General features: G+C 32.3%; 1 protein-coding gene across 1 annotated transcript in view; it reads right to left on the bottom strand.

Annotated features, from left to right (window-relative positions):
* Nucleotides 1-9450, bottom strand: part of LOC139486325 (uncharacterized) — a 113013-nt gene extending 103563 nt beyond the window's left edge. Inside the window, exon 1 of the mRNA XM_071271195.1 lies at nucleotides 9233-9450. Coding sequence (XP_071127296.1) covers nucleotides 9233-9253 — 21 coding nt within the window. The 5' untranslated portion in view covers nucleotides 9254-9450. The remainder of the gene's footprint in view (nucleotides 1-9232) is intronic.
* Nucleotides 9451-19544: the final 10094 nt, after the last annotated feature.

Here is a 19544-nt window from a genome sequence, read left to right as displayed (position 1 = left end):
TACAAAGAGAAAGAAAGAAAAACTTGTTTTCATTTTTAACTATCCTTATCTCAACTAGTTTGTAAGAAAATAAAGTTAGCGGTTTGTTACTATTTCTTCTCTCTTGCAATCTGTTGTGTAGAGTATTTCCTGTAAAAATAAAAATAGCCTGTCTCTCCTTCCGTTACAATTAATTCCCTTTATTCAAACAAAGGATCCACTAACTAAGTTCGAAAAACAAATTGGATTTTTGATTGTCTGGAAACAATTGGTTAATTATAATCAAAAGGGATTCCTCTAATCTAGGATATAAAATTAAGAGTCGTTTCTCTAATCCGAAAACAAATATATTGTAATTAGCATTTGTTTACCCTAATCAGGATTAAAAGGGTTAATACTCGGTTCTCTAATCCGTAAACAAATAGATTATAATTAGCAATTGTTAACTCTAATCGGGATAAAAAAAAAGGAACAAAACATTGAGGAGCACTAATCTAGATTAAAAGATAAGGATTATCTTAATCCGATTGATTTGCATAATAAGCTGCTTAAAGGAACAAAAACATTAAAGGGGCACTAATCTAGATTAAAAGATAAGGATTATCTTTATCCGATTGATTGCATAATAAGCTGCTTAGAGAGCTGCTTTAAGTTGCATCATAAGCTGGATTAAGAAGATTATAGGGGATTAAAGCTTCAATTAAGAAGATTATAGGAGATTAGAGGGTCCTCGAGGAAAAGTAGGTGGAGTGCAGTCTCATAATACTCTACTGTTGAGGTACTGAACTACTCGGGATGTGTTTTTTTATACAGTTTCCATTCTCGAACGCTAAACAAAATAAAACTGGGATCCTGTAAACATGCAATTTTTGTTTTGCTTTTTTTAGACGCATTTGCTGTAATTAATGGATTAAAATTACTTAGGTATGTATTCCACATGGAGGTACTCCGACTTACAGGAGGATTATTCACCGAAGAAGAACCCGAGCGCCATCTGTCGTCATAATGATCGTTAGCATAATACAACTATGACATTTAACACTTCGACATTTCACACATCGACAATTCACGAATCGACAAGTCACATGTTACAAGTTACAAAACATAAATATACAAAAAGACAATTTACCAATAAAGAATTTTGAAATTTACAAGTTACACATTGACAATTAACAAATGAAGTATTTTGAATTTTGATACAAAGAGACAAGTTACAAATCGACAATTTACGAATGAAGCAATATGAAATTGCACAGTTACAAGTATCAAACTGACAATTTACCGATTAAGAATGTTCACAGTAACAAGTTACAAATTGACAATTTACAAATTGACAAATTAGAAATTACACACTTACAAGACACGAATTGACAAGCAACCAATTAAGAATTTTGACACCGTTGGCTTTCCATATGAAGGTATCCAAAGAAGGTAACCAAAGATTTTGCAACGATACAAACATTAAACTTTACAATATAAATAAAAATATTTAACCAAAGAATTCATATAGCAAAAGCTATGCAATTAACATATTAAGCTTCATGTAAACTATTTAACAATGACATTCATTAAATATGAAATTTGGAGTTTTACCAAGGGAGCTAATAATTGATTAATAACACTGTCTGCCACACAGCATTTCGGGGGTTCTCCCTCTGGTATCTTTCCTCCCACTTTTATATATGACTATGCGGGGGCTTTTCTAATTATTGGGGGACATTATGATGACCTATAGTTGTTAATATCTGTGTCATTTAGTCACAGAGTCTTCCTCATCGCTTCCCTCAATCTTGTTCTATCACCAATAGTTTCAACACCTAGTCTGGTCAAGTCTTGATCAGTAAGGTGCTGAAAAGTGCCATCCTCTATCCTCTTATCTTTAAACTTTTGAAAGATTTGCAAATTAAGTTCTGCAAGAGCACGTTGTATAGCAGACGACATGTTGACAGTATGGGAAAAAAACGAAAACATTGTCCGGCTTGGTATGTTTTCGGTTATTTTCTGAAGTCTACCACCACCACATAATGAAAAAAGCACTGAATATAATTGATTAACCACCTATAGTATAATATTGTTTGAACCAAACATAAAACATTTTGACCACTGATCATAAAGTTGTTTGTACTGAACATATAATATTTATTTTACATGACATAATGATCAGTCTACAAAACATAATATTTATTTCACTCAACACACTGATAACAGTACTGATTATAAAGTGTGTTTGACCACTGAATATTTCGGTTTCTGTAGTCAACACAAGCGATAGCCTTTCAAAAAATGCTATTTTCGACTCTTAGCTGATGAAAATGGAAAGTACTGTCGCTTTGTAGATTAATTTATTTACTAAAATAGCCACGTGCATCAATCAACAAATTTTACCACACACGTGAGGTCACACGTTATGAAGTAGTATCGTTTAACGTTGTTGTTTACTCCAGAAGATTCGTCTATTTATAGATAAAAGTTCCCTGTGTAAAATCTAATTGCTAAAATAGAGACGACAAATCCGATACTCTACGGGATTGAAGGACATTTTCTAGGTTTGGATTGTCGTTACCAATCAATAAATTTTGATTTTTCACGTCTCGTAATATCTTCCGATGAGGTAGCAAGAAAAATTCACGCCCTAAGTGTCCATCGTTCAATTCTTAATATCGACTCCTGATCATTATGATGTTACATGTACTGCTCAACATAATTGTTATACTACTAAACATAATGAAAAGGGCACTCATAATCGAGAAAAAAACGCTGAAAATATTTAAATAATCACAGCATATACTAAATACGAACAACGGAAGACAGCTATGGCATTCCATAATATCTTATACAATTTTACTAACGGGGGAATAAGTTCTATTCAGACAACGAATAACATTTTTTTCTGAAACAGTTTTTGTTATAATTAATCATTTACTGCGAGACGTTTATTGACAATTCATACGTACATGTATATCATTTGTTCTGGTATCACCTATATTGAACAAAGGTATACAGAAAACCAAAAAAAAAAGTCAGGACGACAATTTAGGTAAAAAAAAGTCAGGATAAACTATAAAAAAAAAGGCAGGACCGAACAGAGTGAAAAATAAAAAGGCAGGACAGAGATTACAGCTAAAAAAAATGCAGGACAACATTTTTCATCCTAGCCCCCCTCCCCATATTAATCAAATGGAAGCTCCCTTATCTTGCTCGAAATCCCGCCTAATCGTTGGTGAACAGGGAAATAAGACTAGCGGTATGAGTGCTTATACTTGTAAATGATTGAACAAATTGTAAATAAATAAGTATTATTATCTGTATTTCACCAGAGTTCACCTGTCAAAAAAATGCGCGCAACTGTAATCAACAGCTATGCGCAAACGTAATGATTTTTGCGCGCAAACGTAATGCACTGGGATAATCCCCCCAGACGCTATATTCAAATATGCGTCTGGGTACTCGAGACTAATCCGTTATCGGTACAAAGGTTACTTTTAGCCGAATCTCCTGTTTGTAAACACACAGTGGCACAACAACAACAACAACAATTTTTATTTGTCAATCAAGACGCCCAGAGGAGCAGTACAATTACAGTTTAAATTAAAGTGTACAAATAATTGTGTTGATTTTTTCATTGAAATTACAATACATGACAATAAAACTAAAACAATATTATATAAGAGAAGGGAGACAACAAATACAGTATATATTCTCAATGATAATGAGTGAGTGAACACAATCAGTACCGTTTTATAATTAGAAGAAGAGCTGTGGGCTACTCATGTGTTAATGCTTAATTTAACTCTTCTAGTCTTTATTACACTATCTATTAATTTAATCATTATGTTATTAACAAATGGATCTTCATTTGACATCAACCATACAAATTTAGATTGGTCATTTAAAGTTTTAAAATTAATAAATTTAGAGGATAAATCCGAAATAAAACTGGACCTTTCAGTTTTAAGTGATGGACAAGAAGAAGAAAATGAATTTCATCCTCAACAATGTCATTATTACATAATTTACAAAATCTTTTATCTGGGGGTATTCCCTTATGTCTTCCCTTTTCTATTTCAAGTTCATGGGCACTAATTCTAAGTTTGGTTAACTCATTTAATGTTTTACAATTATTTAACAATTAATATTTTTCAAGGCCTATATTATTTTTAAATAGTCTGAAGGTCCTTAATTTATTTCCTTTCCTTGAACCATGCCAGGTTTGTCATTATTTAGTTGGTTAAGCCAAATTTCATCATATTTAATTCGGAGTATTTTAATGATAATTGACTTTATATGAGATTTGTGATTTAAAAAATATTCTGGGGTTAAATTAAGATATTTAAATAATGAATAAATGCTTTCCAACCAATTGTCTTTATATGTTTTAGATAAAATTTTGGACTCTTCAAATGCTTCTTTAATGAGAGAGTTATTTTGTTCTGTGAGTCTGAGCCAAAATTTAGCCATATTTAGAATAACCTCAAGAGATAGGGGGTAGCGCCCCAATTCTCCCATCACTGCTAGGTTTGTTGATCTTCTAGATACCTGTAGAGAATATTTACAAAATTTAATATGTAATTTTTCAATAATTAGATCTTTGCACATTTGGAATAAATAGTTGTCTCCTTTTGATTGTAACTTATTTGGAGAGAATTGACCCCACATTTCTGGGCCATATAACAAAATCGGCTTCAGTATGTGGTCAAAAAGATGTGTTTTACATCAATCCAGTCACACATTGTTATACGTACATTTTCACCGAGTATCATCGTACTGCGGATATATAGGTACTAACCAAGCGGGCATGATCGATTTTGAAGTGACATGGTAACGAAAATCTTTGTTTTGTTTTATCAACATTCAGTGAACATTTCTCTGAAATTCCTGCTCCCAAATAATTTTCGCACCGATTTTTTTTCCTCTTTATAAGACAATTTTAATATTCTAATAAGAACAATTTTAAACTTGTAAATGTGCAAATAGTTGTGAATGTCAACATCAACTTTCAATTACGATACAATTGTTGATACATTTACATGTTGTATCTGAAAGATAGCTAATACAGGGCAAATTTAATAGTTACCAATCATAAACTCATAAACTCATGAAAATAAAGTTTGTTTACGCTGTACAGCAATCTAACTATGCATCGTACGGAGGATTTATGTCGTCAGGTAAACACCGTACAGGTTGCAGTCTTGTAATTGACTGCTCCATAGCAAAACAGCTGATCTTTGAAAATAAAAAATGCTAAATAGAAAAAAAAATCATGTTCATATCATGTATGTACTAATGTGAAATTGTGATTTAATCGAAAAAAAGGGGGTCTTGCCAAGAAGAATAAAAAGTTACGCAATCCTGAAGTCAAAACATTTTTTTTCTACTTTCTGTTTGCTATTTTTACTAGGCCGCACCGCTTCCAGTAAACATGATATCCTTCCACTTTCCTGGATTGATATCACCAAAAGATGCAAGATTTTTTTTAAAGTCTATATATATATTTCAATTCAGCATAAACCTATAATCAAACAGAAAAAATTGAGTTCAGAAAAAAATTCAGAATAAAATGCACTGTTTTGTTTCCCTCCATGTTTTGACGGAAATTGGAGTTGTAATACAAGACTGGTACCTACTCAACGCTTCTTACCGGAATAAAATATCAAAAAAAATAACATATGTATACATTCACGTATGAAAAACTTCAATGCCAATTATTGAAACAGCTACATGTATACTTTTTACACACACACAGTGACCTTCTTTGACAGGTTTTTGCACATGTTTTGAGTATTCGTTCTTGTTTTGGGAAAATAACGAGACATCTCTGATCATCAACCTACGACCAAATAATTTCTCAAAAACAACAACTGTTTACATTGACGTACACATTGATATTATGTGAACAAAACACAAATTTTCGTTACCGTGTAAGGTCAAATCTCTCACGTCCGTTTGGTTAGTACCTATATCCGCTGTACTGATGATACACGGTGATTTTATACACGATAAACACACGAACACTTTAACATGGTTATGATATTTCATGATGAGAGAATAAATTGTTTGATAAATATGTAAAGCATTTGCAACCATGTTTTGAAGGATTTGTACGATAAGGACCTTATTTCACTCACAAAATTAAACGATTTACTGCTTCATAAATTCAAAAATTCAAATATTTATTGCCATTTAACCTTTAAACATTAAGTTTGTGACATATACAATAAGTAAACAATATAACTATAATTCATATAATTATTCATATATATATATATATATATATATATATATATATATATATATATATATGCTTTTATATATATATGTGACTGTATCTTACATTAATTTGTAGGATCCTTTACTATAGATAATTTAGCTGATTTGTAACAATAACATCTTCATGCCTTATATCTCATGTACTGTTACAGTAGTACGCCGCTAGATTAAAACTGACGAGGAAAGGTAACATACGGCCAGCGAAAGCTCTATTTTTGTAGAGCCCAGGTGGTCGTGTGGTCTAGCGGGACGGCTGCAGTGCAGGCGATTTGGTGTCACGATATCACAGTAGCATGGGTTCGAATCCCGGCGAGGGAAGAACCAAAAATTTGCGAAAGCAAATTTACAGATCTAACATTGTTGGGTTAATGTTTAGACGAGTTGTATATATATATATATATATATATATATATATATAAACGAGTCTAAATTGAAAACTACGTTCAAACCTATATATATATATATATATATATATATATATATATGTTACAGTGAATTTGTATAATCAGTGATTATGTAGAATCCCTGAAATTCTCAGGGATTATGTAGAATCACTGGCTAGTTTAGATTATGTAGAATCCCTGAAATTTTCAGAGATTATGTATAATCACTAGAAAAAACGTCAGGGATTCTACATAATAACTTAAATGAAGAAATAGTTGTATTTATAAAGAAAGTTAATAAAAATTAAATAATTTATTCTATAAAATCTCATAAAAACATCATGATAAAGTAACAAAAATTGTAACAATTATCAAAATGATAAACCCATTTTTTTTTAAAATTAGGCACACTTTATTAAAATGTTAAACACAATATATTAAAATAATATGCTTCACATATGTTTTTACCACAATATCCACATTTTAAAAATACTTTTCCTGCACATATCGAATCAGATTTTAACAACACACCTAAGAGAAATAAAAAGTTCAGTAAAACATACGAAGGTATCCCCCCCCCCAAAAAAAAAATAATAAAATAAATAAATGGGAATTTGCAATCTTGAACTGATTCGAGCAAGAAAGATAAAGATACCATTGTTTTGTGGTCAGGCAATATCCTTATTAAACCTTTTTTCAGAGTTGCCATTATGTTTTTTGGTTTTCCCTTTATTATTTATCCTGTCGAATTGCTATGAGAATATGCAAGCTTCCTCTTAAAGTTTGTTCTATTTGTCAATCCCAAGTTCTGCCCGTTTTTCTTTACATTTAGATGCCTCAGTTCCCACAGTTTGAATTTCTTGCAAATTGTTCTTTGAACAAATAAAACACACACAAAACAGTTGTTCCATAATCTACTTCACCATTTGCTTTACATGTATCACAAATAACATGCTTGTGGATTTACAAATAGAGCATGCATTTCCATTTGACGCTGGCTTTTAATAAACAAACAATACATGTATTTAGCTATCGTTATAAAGGGAAGGTTAATATTTTTAATTTTGAAGTCTTCAACTTTATCGCGAAACCTTGTGTTGGTTATATCTTTTAGATCATCATCTGTGTACATTTTAAAAGCTAAATTATTTCATCTGGCAAGGAAAATGAAAGAAACTTAAAATGATAATTTGTCTATATTAATTTTGTTTATTAAACAAAGGACCATTAAATTATTCATAATCCCTGAAATCATATCAGGGAATTTGTAGAATAATTATTAAAATGTTCAGTGATTATTTAAAATCACTGGTCATTTCCAGGGATTATATATAATTACTAATGAACAACTTTTCTTCATCAGATAAATCTTGAACAGAAAAATTAAAATCCAAATTGTTCAAAAAGTTGTTTCTTAGTTCCATATTTAATTTACAATCTAATATTAAATGTTTTTTGTTTGCTTATGTTTTACATTTAAGGCATAATTTCTGCTCTGTAGGAATGTTATGAATGCCTGCCTTTTTCTATATTTAAATTATGGTCACTAATTCTTAGTTTTATTATTAATTTTCTATAAGTAAAGTTTAATGATCTTAAATAGTCTTCAAAACATGAATTTTGTTTACGGTTCTTATATAAATAAAGTCTTCTTTTTCATAATTTCATCGATGTTTTGCATCTTATTATTTATCAAATTTTGAAAGTAGTTTTAGGTGACCTATAGTTGTTTATGTCTGTGTCATTTTGGTCTCTTGTGGACAGTTGTCTCATTGGCAATCGTACCACATCTTCTTTTTTATATTTAGAGCTTGTTTTTATATAAACTTTAAATGATTTTTTTTTGTCTGAACTAGTATTTTGTTGAATGTGTGCTTTATCTACATAAAGTTCACTTAAAATATTTTTTTTACATACTAGGTAAACCAAACGTATACTCCTTCTGAGTCTCAGTTTTTACTAAGCGTGTAAGCTTCTTTCAAAAGAGGATTTAACTTACAGCATTCAAATCTCTTTAAATATAATAAAGTTTGTGTTTTAATATTAAATTCTATAGGAAGTCTTCCCAATGCAAGGTTAGATGCATTCTTTCTAGTTCCTAGTAAAAAATTACAAAAGTGCCAATGTAATTTTTCAATTGGACTTTTTTTCTGCAAAACTTGAACTATCTACTTCTTTTTCACAACTTAAAGCTCTATTGTTTGCTCTAAAAAGAGATACATATGTATATTACGTGTGGTAAAATTTGTTGATTGAAATGCAAGGCCATTCTGAATTAATTAATCTACAACATGTACATAGCGAGAACACTTTCCACTTTCATCAGCTAAGAGGCAGGTAGCTGTCTTTTGAAAAGTTATTACTTGTGATAAGTATGAGATGGAAAGGTATAATACTGGTAGTATATATAGAAACTGGTCAAATATATCCCCCTTTTTCTGTATAACATTAATAAGTACTTAGGGCCTCCAAACGCAATGAAACCATATCAATCTTGTTTATTTACATAAACATAAATATTTTTGTTGTGTAGTATTTTAGGTCGTAGTTTATACACATTGTATATTGATTACAAAATAACATGACAAGAAATGTCTACTTACCGATTGCTTGCCTCCCATCATGGATTTTATATATATCTATCTCTGCCTAAATAAAAAATAATTTAGGTTCTGTAGTGTGCTATTGTCATCAATAATCCGACTTTTCAAAGACTTCAAATGATAAAATGTAATACATGTATTTAAGAATAATCAATGAACATTATGAATAAACAAACATCATGTGTTACTGCCTTTTTCATCACGTGATTTTCAACTATAAATTAGGCTATCTAACGATACTTGGTAGTACGCATTTCCTCATTTAAAAATGATAGTAATTTGCACTTTAATATATTGAATGGTTTAAAAATGCGTAAATGATTCCGTGTTGATCTTTGATTAAGGGAACACACCAATCTACTGTAAATTAAAAAAAGGCCTTACACTTTTGTTTTGTTTTATTAAAATAAATTCTCCAATAATTAGATTCGGGTATTATTCTAATACGGAATGAAGCCCTAAAGTGTCACCCCAAAAAAAATTACAACTTGTGCGCACCGAGTTACTATGTTGTTTGATCTAATTGGCAAACGCACATTTTGCCTAAAAGGCTTACTGATCCTGCCGGATAAACATTCTAAAGGAAATTAAGGTAAGTTTTGTTCATAGGCAAAATTTAATTGACTGCAAGAACTCGGAGAGCAGAATTTAGGAACAGTGTGGTCAAATCGAAGCAACAATACACTGAATGAGTCGAATGTATTTTTTACTAAGAGTAGGGGGGAGTGGGATACCTAAAAAAAATGTGTAATCCCGCTTCATTTTTTGCCTGTCTCAAGTCAAGAGTCACCGGCTCTTGTTAGTTAGAATTTTAACTTTAGTTCATTTGTATACTTCGGAGTTTAGTAACTCGTGCGCGCAAGTTTTTTATATAATTATTATTGCATGGCACTCCCGGGCTTCCGTATTATACAGGTTGAATTTGTACAGTGTGTTGTCTTCTTCATTAGACCGCTCGATGCATTTTAAAATTGAAACCTCAAATCCTTACTTCGAGTATATATATAACTGGAATCTATAAGACATAAGATAAATAAAACGTGTTCATAAGTACAGAAGAGGTGGGGCAATAAATTAAGAGTTTGTGAAAAAAATATTTGAATAAATAAGAAGTAAAAAGGGCGGGAAGCGAAATTAACGTGTGTTTAGCATTCGTACGCATTCTACGTGTAGGTTAAAATTGGGTCTGAATTTGATTCACTGGTGACAGAAACAGAACACAGAGAAAGGAAAAGAAGGGATTGGTAGAAAGGAACCCGTTTACATGGCCACTGCAAATTAATTCGAGTTGGGACTAAAGTATGCACCATTAAACTTGAATCATTAGTTTTGTACTGTTATTAAGACAAGTTTCCTTAACCTGCATATATGAGCATTGCAAGTTAACAGGTGAGTGTAAGAAGGAAGCCTAGGGACGCTCATTCCTTAATGTACAATTAATTCATCGAGTTTTGACAAGTCCAATCATAACCTTCCCTTGTCCCGCTTTCCCCATTTCCGTTATCATCCTGTATCTGGATCTTAAATTAGTGTGAACATTTTACCGGTCACAAAAATATGATGCACTCTTTTTATGTATACAGATACATTTAAGGGTATTCCACTATACTTTATTAGGGATTTAAATGATATTGGCAAATATTGTTCGAAGAAGATTTGTTATATTGCAGGAGTTTTCGAGGGATTATATTTATACATACTTCTGTCAGAAAATAATTAATAGTTTTGTAAAATATGGCATTAAAATAAAAATTAATGACAAGCATCAATGAAATTACCATTACTTTTTCATTAATTTGACTGAAATAGTCCACGAGATTAATGGGAATTAAGATAATGATGGGCATTATTTTCTGTAGAAAAAAAAGTAACGCCCAATGCCGAACGGGTCGTTGTCGACCTGGGTACTCCATCAACGTACCCTGGGTACTTTTAATTTCAATGATGGTACCCTGGGTACCGTGTTTTGGATGAATGGTACCAATAGGGTACGTTTCCGTCGATAATCGTACCCAGCTTCGTACCGATTTGAGTCTTGAAATTTATCGCGAGATTTCTTAGGAGTTCCGAATAGTCGGATGTTGGTGGTTAGCCCGTGGGTTGATTTTTAATTATATTCTACCTGTATCGTTATTGGTAAATTTATAGCAACTTGAATGTTGAAAAAGGGGGAGGTTGTTGACATATTTATTTCTCTAGACTCTACTTCTTCTATTTCTACTCTGTGATGACCGCCTTCAACTTACTGAAGATTGTGTAATCTGGACAACGCATGTCCAAGTGAAGCCATAATATGTCAATAGGTGAAACCTATGTTGCGAGCGATAAAAAAATATTCCCATTCTATTTTTAGTTGTTAGATTCAGATTTTGATCACCAAAGGCTTGATATGTCTGCGAAGCAGGCACTTATGGTAAAGGTATCAAATTAAAGAACGATAACTCTTTCCATATGACCCATCTGAAAAGTTTCATCGCTCTCCTATAATCTTGTACGATTAATTTCAATACCGTAAGCGGTATATAATTTTACTTGCGACAACGAAAATATTTCACCAGGATTCCAGGTTAACAAGATCATATATGCATTGTAATTAAAGTAAAGGACGTGCATGTCTTAATTTTCTAAATTTTAGAAACTTTAATAGCAGTTCAAACACAATCAACAGCGGCTCAATTCCGTATTCGCTGGCATTTCAGGTAACGCCTGTCTCATATTATTGGTATTTGCTATACCACCAACCTGTTAAAATGACACTTTTTGTCACATAGAACAGATTCATGTATACCTATACCACCCACCTGTTACATGGACATTTTTTGTCACATAGAACAGATACATGTATACCTATTACACCCACCTGTTACATGGACATTTTTGTTACATAGAACAGATACATGTATACCTATATACCACCTACCTGTTACATGGACATTTTTTGTCACATAGAACAGATACATGTATACCTATAACACCCACCTGTTACATGGACATTTTTTGTCACATAGAACAGATACATGTATACCTATACCACCCACCTGTTACATGGACATTTTTTGTCACATAGAACAGATACATGTATACCTATACCACCCATCTGTTACATGGACATTTTTTGTCACATAGAACAGATACATGTATACCTATTACACCCACCTGTTACATGGACATTTTTTGTCACATAGAACAGATACATATATACCTATTACACTCACCTGTTACATGGACATTTTTTGTCACATAGAACAGATAAATGTATACTTATACCACCCACCTGTTACATGGACATTTTTGGTCACATAGAACAGATACATGTATACATTGCTGTACCTATACCACTCATCTGTTACATGGACATTTTTTGTCACATAGAACAGATACATGTATACCTATACCACCCATCTGTTACATGGACATTTTTTGTCACATAGAACAGATACATGTCTACCTATACCACCCACCTGTTACATGGACATTTTTTGTCACATAGAACAGATACATGTATACCTATTACACCCACCTGTTACATGGACATTTTTTGTCACATGGAACAGATAAATGTATACTTATACCACCCACCTGTTACATGAACATTTTTTGTCACATAGAACAGACACATGTATACATTGCTGTACCTATACCACCCATCTGTTACATGGACATTTTTTGTCACATAGAACAGATACATGTATACCTATACCACCCATCTGTTACATGGACATTTTTTGTCACATAGAACAGATACATGTATACCTATACCACCTACCTGTTACATGGACATTTTTTGTCACATAGAACAGATACATGTATACCTATAACACCCACCTGTTACATGGACATTTTTTGTCACATAGAACAGATACATGTATACCTATACCACCCACCTGTTACATGGACATTTTTTGTCACATAGAACAGATACATGTATACCTATTACACCCACCTGTTACATGGACATTTTTTGTCACATAGAACAGATACATGTATACCTATTACACTCACCTGTTACATGGACATTTTTTGTCACATAGAACAGATAAATGTATACTTATACCACCCACCTGTTACATGGAAGAGATAAATAATATCAAACTAATAGCCATTAAATTAAATCAAATCAATGTTATGACCTTTTTTGTTTTTAATGGCCATTAATTAGTACAAGACCTATATAATGACCCATTACTTTACATAACTTATATAGTTATGCCCATTACTTGACATGATTTTAATGTTTTTATTTTAATGACCATTAACCAACCTGATTTATAAATCAATGTCTATTAATTTCCCCTGCGAGATGAAATTCATGAACTGATGAACCACCATGAACCGTTCATGAATGTTCATGAACAATGCATGACTGTTCATAATGAGTTAATTAAGTTTGTTCATGAATTTAGTTCATAAATAGTTCATAAAATGCAGTTCATGAATATTTTCTGAACTTTAATGAACTGTAAGTCAGTTCATTATGTTCATAAACTGTTCATAACACATGTTCATGAACATTTTATGAACTTTTAATGAATAAATGAATTCATAAAGTTCATAAATAAATTCATAAATTTGACTGTCAATTTTTACAAGTCCTCATAAAATTTGACATCCATACATTGTATCATGACATCACAATTAAAGTGCTTTTAGCATGACCTCCAGGTTATTCATTTACAGATCTTGAGATCATTTTGAGACAAAATTCAGTTGAATAGCAAAAGTGTAAATACATGTATATATATATCAAAAAGCATTAAAAATATTTAAACTCACTTTTGCTGTGCTGCGACTCCCCAAAAGTTTAAAGAATTGAAACCAACTTTGGGACGTACATGTACATCTATACAGAGGGACAAGGGTAAAACTTAATGCCCCCTCTGCTACGACAGGGGCAAAATTAAAAACAGATCATACAGATTTGATTAGTTCCCTTTCACAGGTAAAGCCTCATATCACTTCAATACATGTGATACACGATGTGTTTAATAAAGCAAAATTATGTCCTTCAAAAATTATTTCCTTTTCATTTAACAACAGAAATTAGCTCAGCACCTTTTTCTTTTTTTCATATTACGCCAGAAGAGTGTTACATTTTGAGAGTCATACAAAATTTGGGACTAACTTTGAAGTTTTGTAACTTACTTTGAGCTGGAGATGTTTCTCATGTTTCGTTTTTACAATCATGACAATGGTAAACTTAATTTCTTTCTTCTATAGATGTAATTTCTGATTGTCTCTCCAAGTTCAAACACGTGCCTTTCTTAACCATCCTACGGCACATAGAAGAACTTGGAAAAAAACACAGATTAATAACAATTCATTTTTTTCCAAACATTGCAGACCGGTGTCAATAGTTATCATTATTAATGAATTACGTTTACCTATTGTAAAACGCTTCAATGACTTTGACAAAAGATTGCAATGCAGACAAATGATTACAAGTGACTGGTGGTGCTCCTACTAAAGGAGGGAGATACGGAACATACATACATACATACTGGGAATAGAAAAACGTCATTATTACGTCAGCAAAATGGTGTTTTTGACGCTTATAATACAAATGAAGATGTTTGATGAGCAGTGAAGTAATCTAGCTGTCAACTAAAGCAGATTTGTTATCAGATAAGTAAATTATATATATATTTTGATTAATTTTTTTTGCTGAATTACTATTTGTTGAAGCATTTTAATAAGGCACTGGCTACGGTTACATGGAAATGTGACAATAATAAAAATATTATTGTTACATTGGGGACTAAATGCCGGAATGCATGGTTGGATAAGGAACCGATTAATTACGAATGTAACAATAATTATTGAGGCTACGGTTACATTGCGTTATTGTTACATGAATAACAGCAATGTTCGATGGGACTAGTAATATGTACTAAATAATAAAAGTTGAAGACATTATCTTATATTTACAAAACATACAAGTAAAAATACATTTTTTTTTATTTTTTTATAGTTCGTCCTCCATGGATTCTGAAATCGGACTCGGACATCTCTTAAACTGAGTGTTACTGTGCGTAGTGTTGTGCGTTTGTTTTTCTACATTGGCTAGAGGTATAGGGGAGGGTATGACGTCCATTATCACTGAACTAGTATACATATTTGTTAAGGGGCCAGCTGAAGGACGCCTCCGACGGGTGCGGGAGTTTCTCGCTACATTGAAGACCCATTGGTGACCTTCGGCTGTTGTCTGCTCTATGTTCGGGTTGTTGTCGTTTGACACATTCCCCATTTCCATTCTCAATTTTATACATGTATACAGAAGTTCACAGTGTTAGTTCACAGTTAGCAGACTTTGCTTTTGATGTATCAATTTTTGGTAAGTGCGTTCGTATAGCTGTATGAAATTTGTGTTTTGATATTGTTTCAGTTTCGTTTCAAACGCATCCCATGCAAGTTTTAAATTTTTCACCCAAACAAAATTGGTAATAGGAATCTCTTCATCTTTTGTTCAAAGTATAATGACAGTAATACGAGTAGGTGTGCAGTTAAATACTTAAAAGTGAACAGTTTTCTCAGCCCGAGTTTTCAACAATAAACCATTGAACTTTATTTTTCGCCTTTGGCACTACTAATTTGAAGTAGTATCTTTAAGAACATCAAATCCATTAATACCTAAAACTATTTAGACACCATTTGTTGAATAATAATATTTATTATTTATCATTATAACAAGTATTATTTAGTAGACATGAATAAATTAAGCAACACAACTATATAGAAGATTTAAGTTTAATCAATCTAGCGTACATTGCTGTTTTTCATGTAACAATAACGCAATGTAACCGTAGCCTCAATAATTATTGTTACATTCGTAATTAATCGGTTCCTTACCCAACTTTGCATTCCGGCAATTAGTCTCCAATGTAACAATAATATTTTTATTATTGTTACATTTCCATGTAACCGTAGCTAGTGCCTTTTAATAATTACTGATAATTATATTTAAAAATAAACACCAGAAAGTGGCCTTTACATTTTACAGTGTTGGTTTAAATTCAATTCAGGATTAACTGATAGATTTGTACAATATATTTTATTTCCAGGTAAAAATAATTAATGCTTCAGCCAATCTTATGATTGTGTGTGGGTAAATCAATAGGGAAAAAAGGGAGGGGCTACATTATTTGAAATGTCCTGAAAAGTCTGAAGTAATATTCATGTTATTAATCTTAATCTATTGATTTTTTAATAAAAACAACATTTATTAAATTAAATTATTACATTGTATTATACCTGTTAGAAACTGTTTAAACTTGAGTGTTTATTTTAAACAAATATCAAGGACTTTTGATTCTTTGTGGAGTGATTTTTGATTTTGCAGGAGGAAACTGGTGCATTTATTGATTAAAAGATCTGTTCAACTGTGAAGAATTTCAAGCAGAACAACTTCAACAAGATGTTATTTAGCATTTCTAGTTGGAAGTCCTGATACAGCAATTTTGATTACAGACAGGAAGAGAAGTTTACTTCTGATAATTACATAAAATGAAAATTCAAGAAAATCCTTTTTAATAATTTCATGATTGTAAGGTGTATATATTTGTCTGGCAGGTTTCTAGTCAAAATAATTATGACGTCTTGAAAGGCTATTATTTTTTTTCTTTGACGCCTTACATCGACAGGAAGGCGTCTAAACAAAAATTTAAAACAGCCTTCCAAGACGTCATAATTATTTGGACCAGCAGGTTTCATGTTCATCTGCTTTAATATGCATATATATGCCAATCGTGTGAATCATCAAGCCATTAAAGTAACAAGCAAGTTCATTAAAGTGTTTAATTAGTGGCTTGAAGTTGTAAAGAGTTAACTGACCATTAAAATACAAACACACCATTAAAGTACAAACCAGCCAATAAAGAAATGATCCATCGATTGAAATAATAATGGCCATTACATTCTTTTATAGATGTACCATTACTTTTTCATGCCAAATTTAATGGTTATTTTTTAATGCCCACTATCATGACTATCAAGTCGTTTTAATTGCCATTAAAATGCAGGAATGGCCATTGAAAATCCCGTAGAAAAAAATGGTGCTATTAATAACGGTTACATTTAATGCACATTAAAATTTTGAAAACAGAATTCATGCCCATTAACTGTTATAAAATAGAAATTAATGGCCATTATATTTTGTTCCTATGGTAAAAGTTAATGGTCATTATCTGGTAAATGCATGCCCATTAATATATTTATGAAGAAATTAAGGGCTCATAATTTATGGCCATTATTCCAAGTTTCATGGCTTTATTTAAGGGTTAATATTCATTTGTTTAATGGCAAGACGATTAATTTAATGGACATTTACCCCATTAGATGTAACCGTAATTAATAGACCTAATTTAATTGGTATATTTCATGGCTTATTAATGGGTATTCTCACAGTAGTGTTAGTCTTTTATTATTTTAATTTAAGTTTCTTGTGTACAATTTGGAAATTAGTATGGCGTTCATTATCACTGAACTAGTATATATTTGTTTAGGGGCCAGCTAAAGGTCGCCTCCGTGGCGGGAATTTCTCGCTACATTGAAGACCTGTTGGTGACCTTCTGCTGTTGTTTTTTCTATGGTCGGGTTGTTTTCTCTCTGACACATTCCCCATTTCCATTTTCAATTTTATTATATAAAAAGAATAATTAGCTTGAAAAACTGTTTAAAAGATATGTGTACAATGTATTCCTGAACCAGGCTCAAGCTAGCAGCCACTCGCTAGCAGCCACTTCGCTAGCAGCCAGTTTTCAAATATGTCTATAAACCCAAAAGTTGCAAAAGATTCAAACGTACTTTAAATGTTTTTATCAATCATATAATCACAAAATAATCTGTTTTTATATATGAGTGAGTAGCCGAAGACACTATTTAATGTTTTTTTTTCTTCAAATTTACATGTAATTTCCTGATCATTAATTTAGAGACAATAGAATACGCTTTTCATATACCAAAACAGCGTAATGCGCGCAATTTTAAATAGTGTATGAAGAATAGTAAATAGCTAAGCACTTTTTTAAATGCTGGCAAAGTTGTTGCTACATGACATCGACTTTTAAATAAGAAATCAATTTTGTGATATTGTAAGAAATAGCTTTCCATAGTCTCGGCATCCTGTCAAGTAGTTCCTAAATAGTATCAATAGTTTTGCATTACAAGAATAGAAAATTGCACTCGTGCTTTGCTATTTTTTTGTCAGACAAATTCGTTTTGACAAAATATTCTACTTCTGAACAAGCGGAATGCGCTCACATTTGATTATACGAAAGGTTTATTTGTTGTACTTAATGTATGGTGTGCACAGAAATAAAATTAGCAATTTATAAAAGAAACCTACCTTTGGACCTATGGTGAAATTTTCCCATCTTGGCCATTTGGCCCATTGGACCATAGACCATTACCTATCATTTGCACCTAGTGGGTAAAAAAGTATTGCCGTAAAGTTGGGGTAGGCATGTTTGACCCTTAAGACCTAAGTTCGGACCTATGGTGAAGACAAACTATGAGTTGTCCCACCTGGACCTTTTGGCACATTGGACCCTAGCCCATTACCTACCATTTCCACCTAGTGGCCAAAAAAGTATTGCCGTAGGGAATTTTACACTCTTTTAAAAATTGGGGTAAGGCATTTTTTTGAAATTTAACTTTGGACCCATGGTGAGGACAAACCATGAGTTGTCCCACCTGGACCTTTTGACCCATTCGACCTTAGACCATTACCTATCATTTGCACCTAGTGGGTAAAAAAGTATTGCCGTAGGGAATTTTTGGCAGACTTTTGAAAAGTTGGGGTAGGCATGTTTGACCCTTAAGACCTAAGTTCGGACCTTTGGTGAAGACAAACTATAAGGTGTTCCACCTGGACCTTTTGGCCCATTGGACCCTAGCCCATTATCTACCATTTCCACCAAGTGGCTAAAAAAGTATTGCCGTAGGGAATTTTTTACACTCTTTTAAAAATTAGGGTAAGGCATTTTTTTGAAATCTAACTTTGGATCCATGGTGAGGACAAACCATGAGTTGTTCCACCTAGACCTTTTGACCCATTGGACCTTAGACCATTACCTATCATTTGCACCTAGTGGGTAAAAAAGTATTGCCGTAGGGAATTTTTGGCAGACTTTTGAAAAGTTGGGGTAGGCATGATTGACCCTTAAGACCTAAGTTCGGACCTTTTGTGAAGACAAACTATAAGGTTTTCCACCTGGACCTTTTGGCCCGTTAGACCCTAGCCCATTATCTACCATTTCCACCTAGTGGCTAAAAAAGTATTGCCGTAGGGAATTTTTTACACTCTTTTAAAAATTAG

The sequence above is a fragment of the Mytilus edulis genome, chromosome 8, assembly GCF_963676685.1.
Source record: "Mytilus edulis chromosome 8, xbMytEdul2.2, whole genome shotgun sequence".
NCBI classification, from domain to species: Eukaryota; Metazoa; Mollusca; class Bivalvia; order Mytilida; family Mytilidae; genus Mytilus; species Mytilus edulis.
This window is presented reverse-complemented; position numbering and strand designations above follow the sequence as displayed.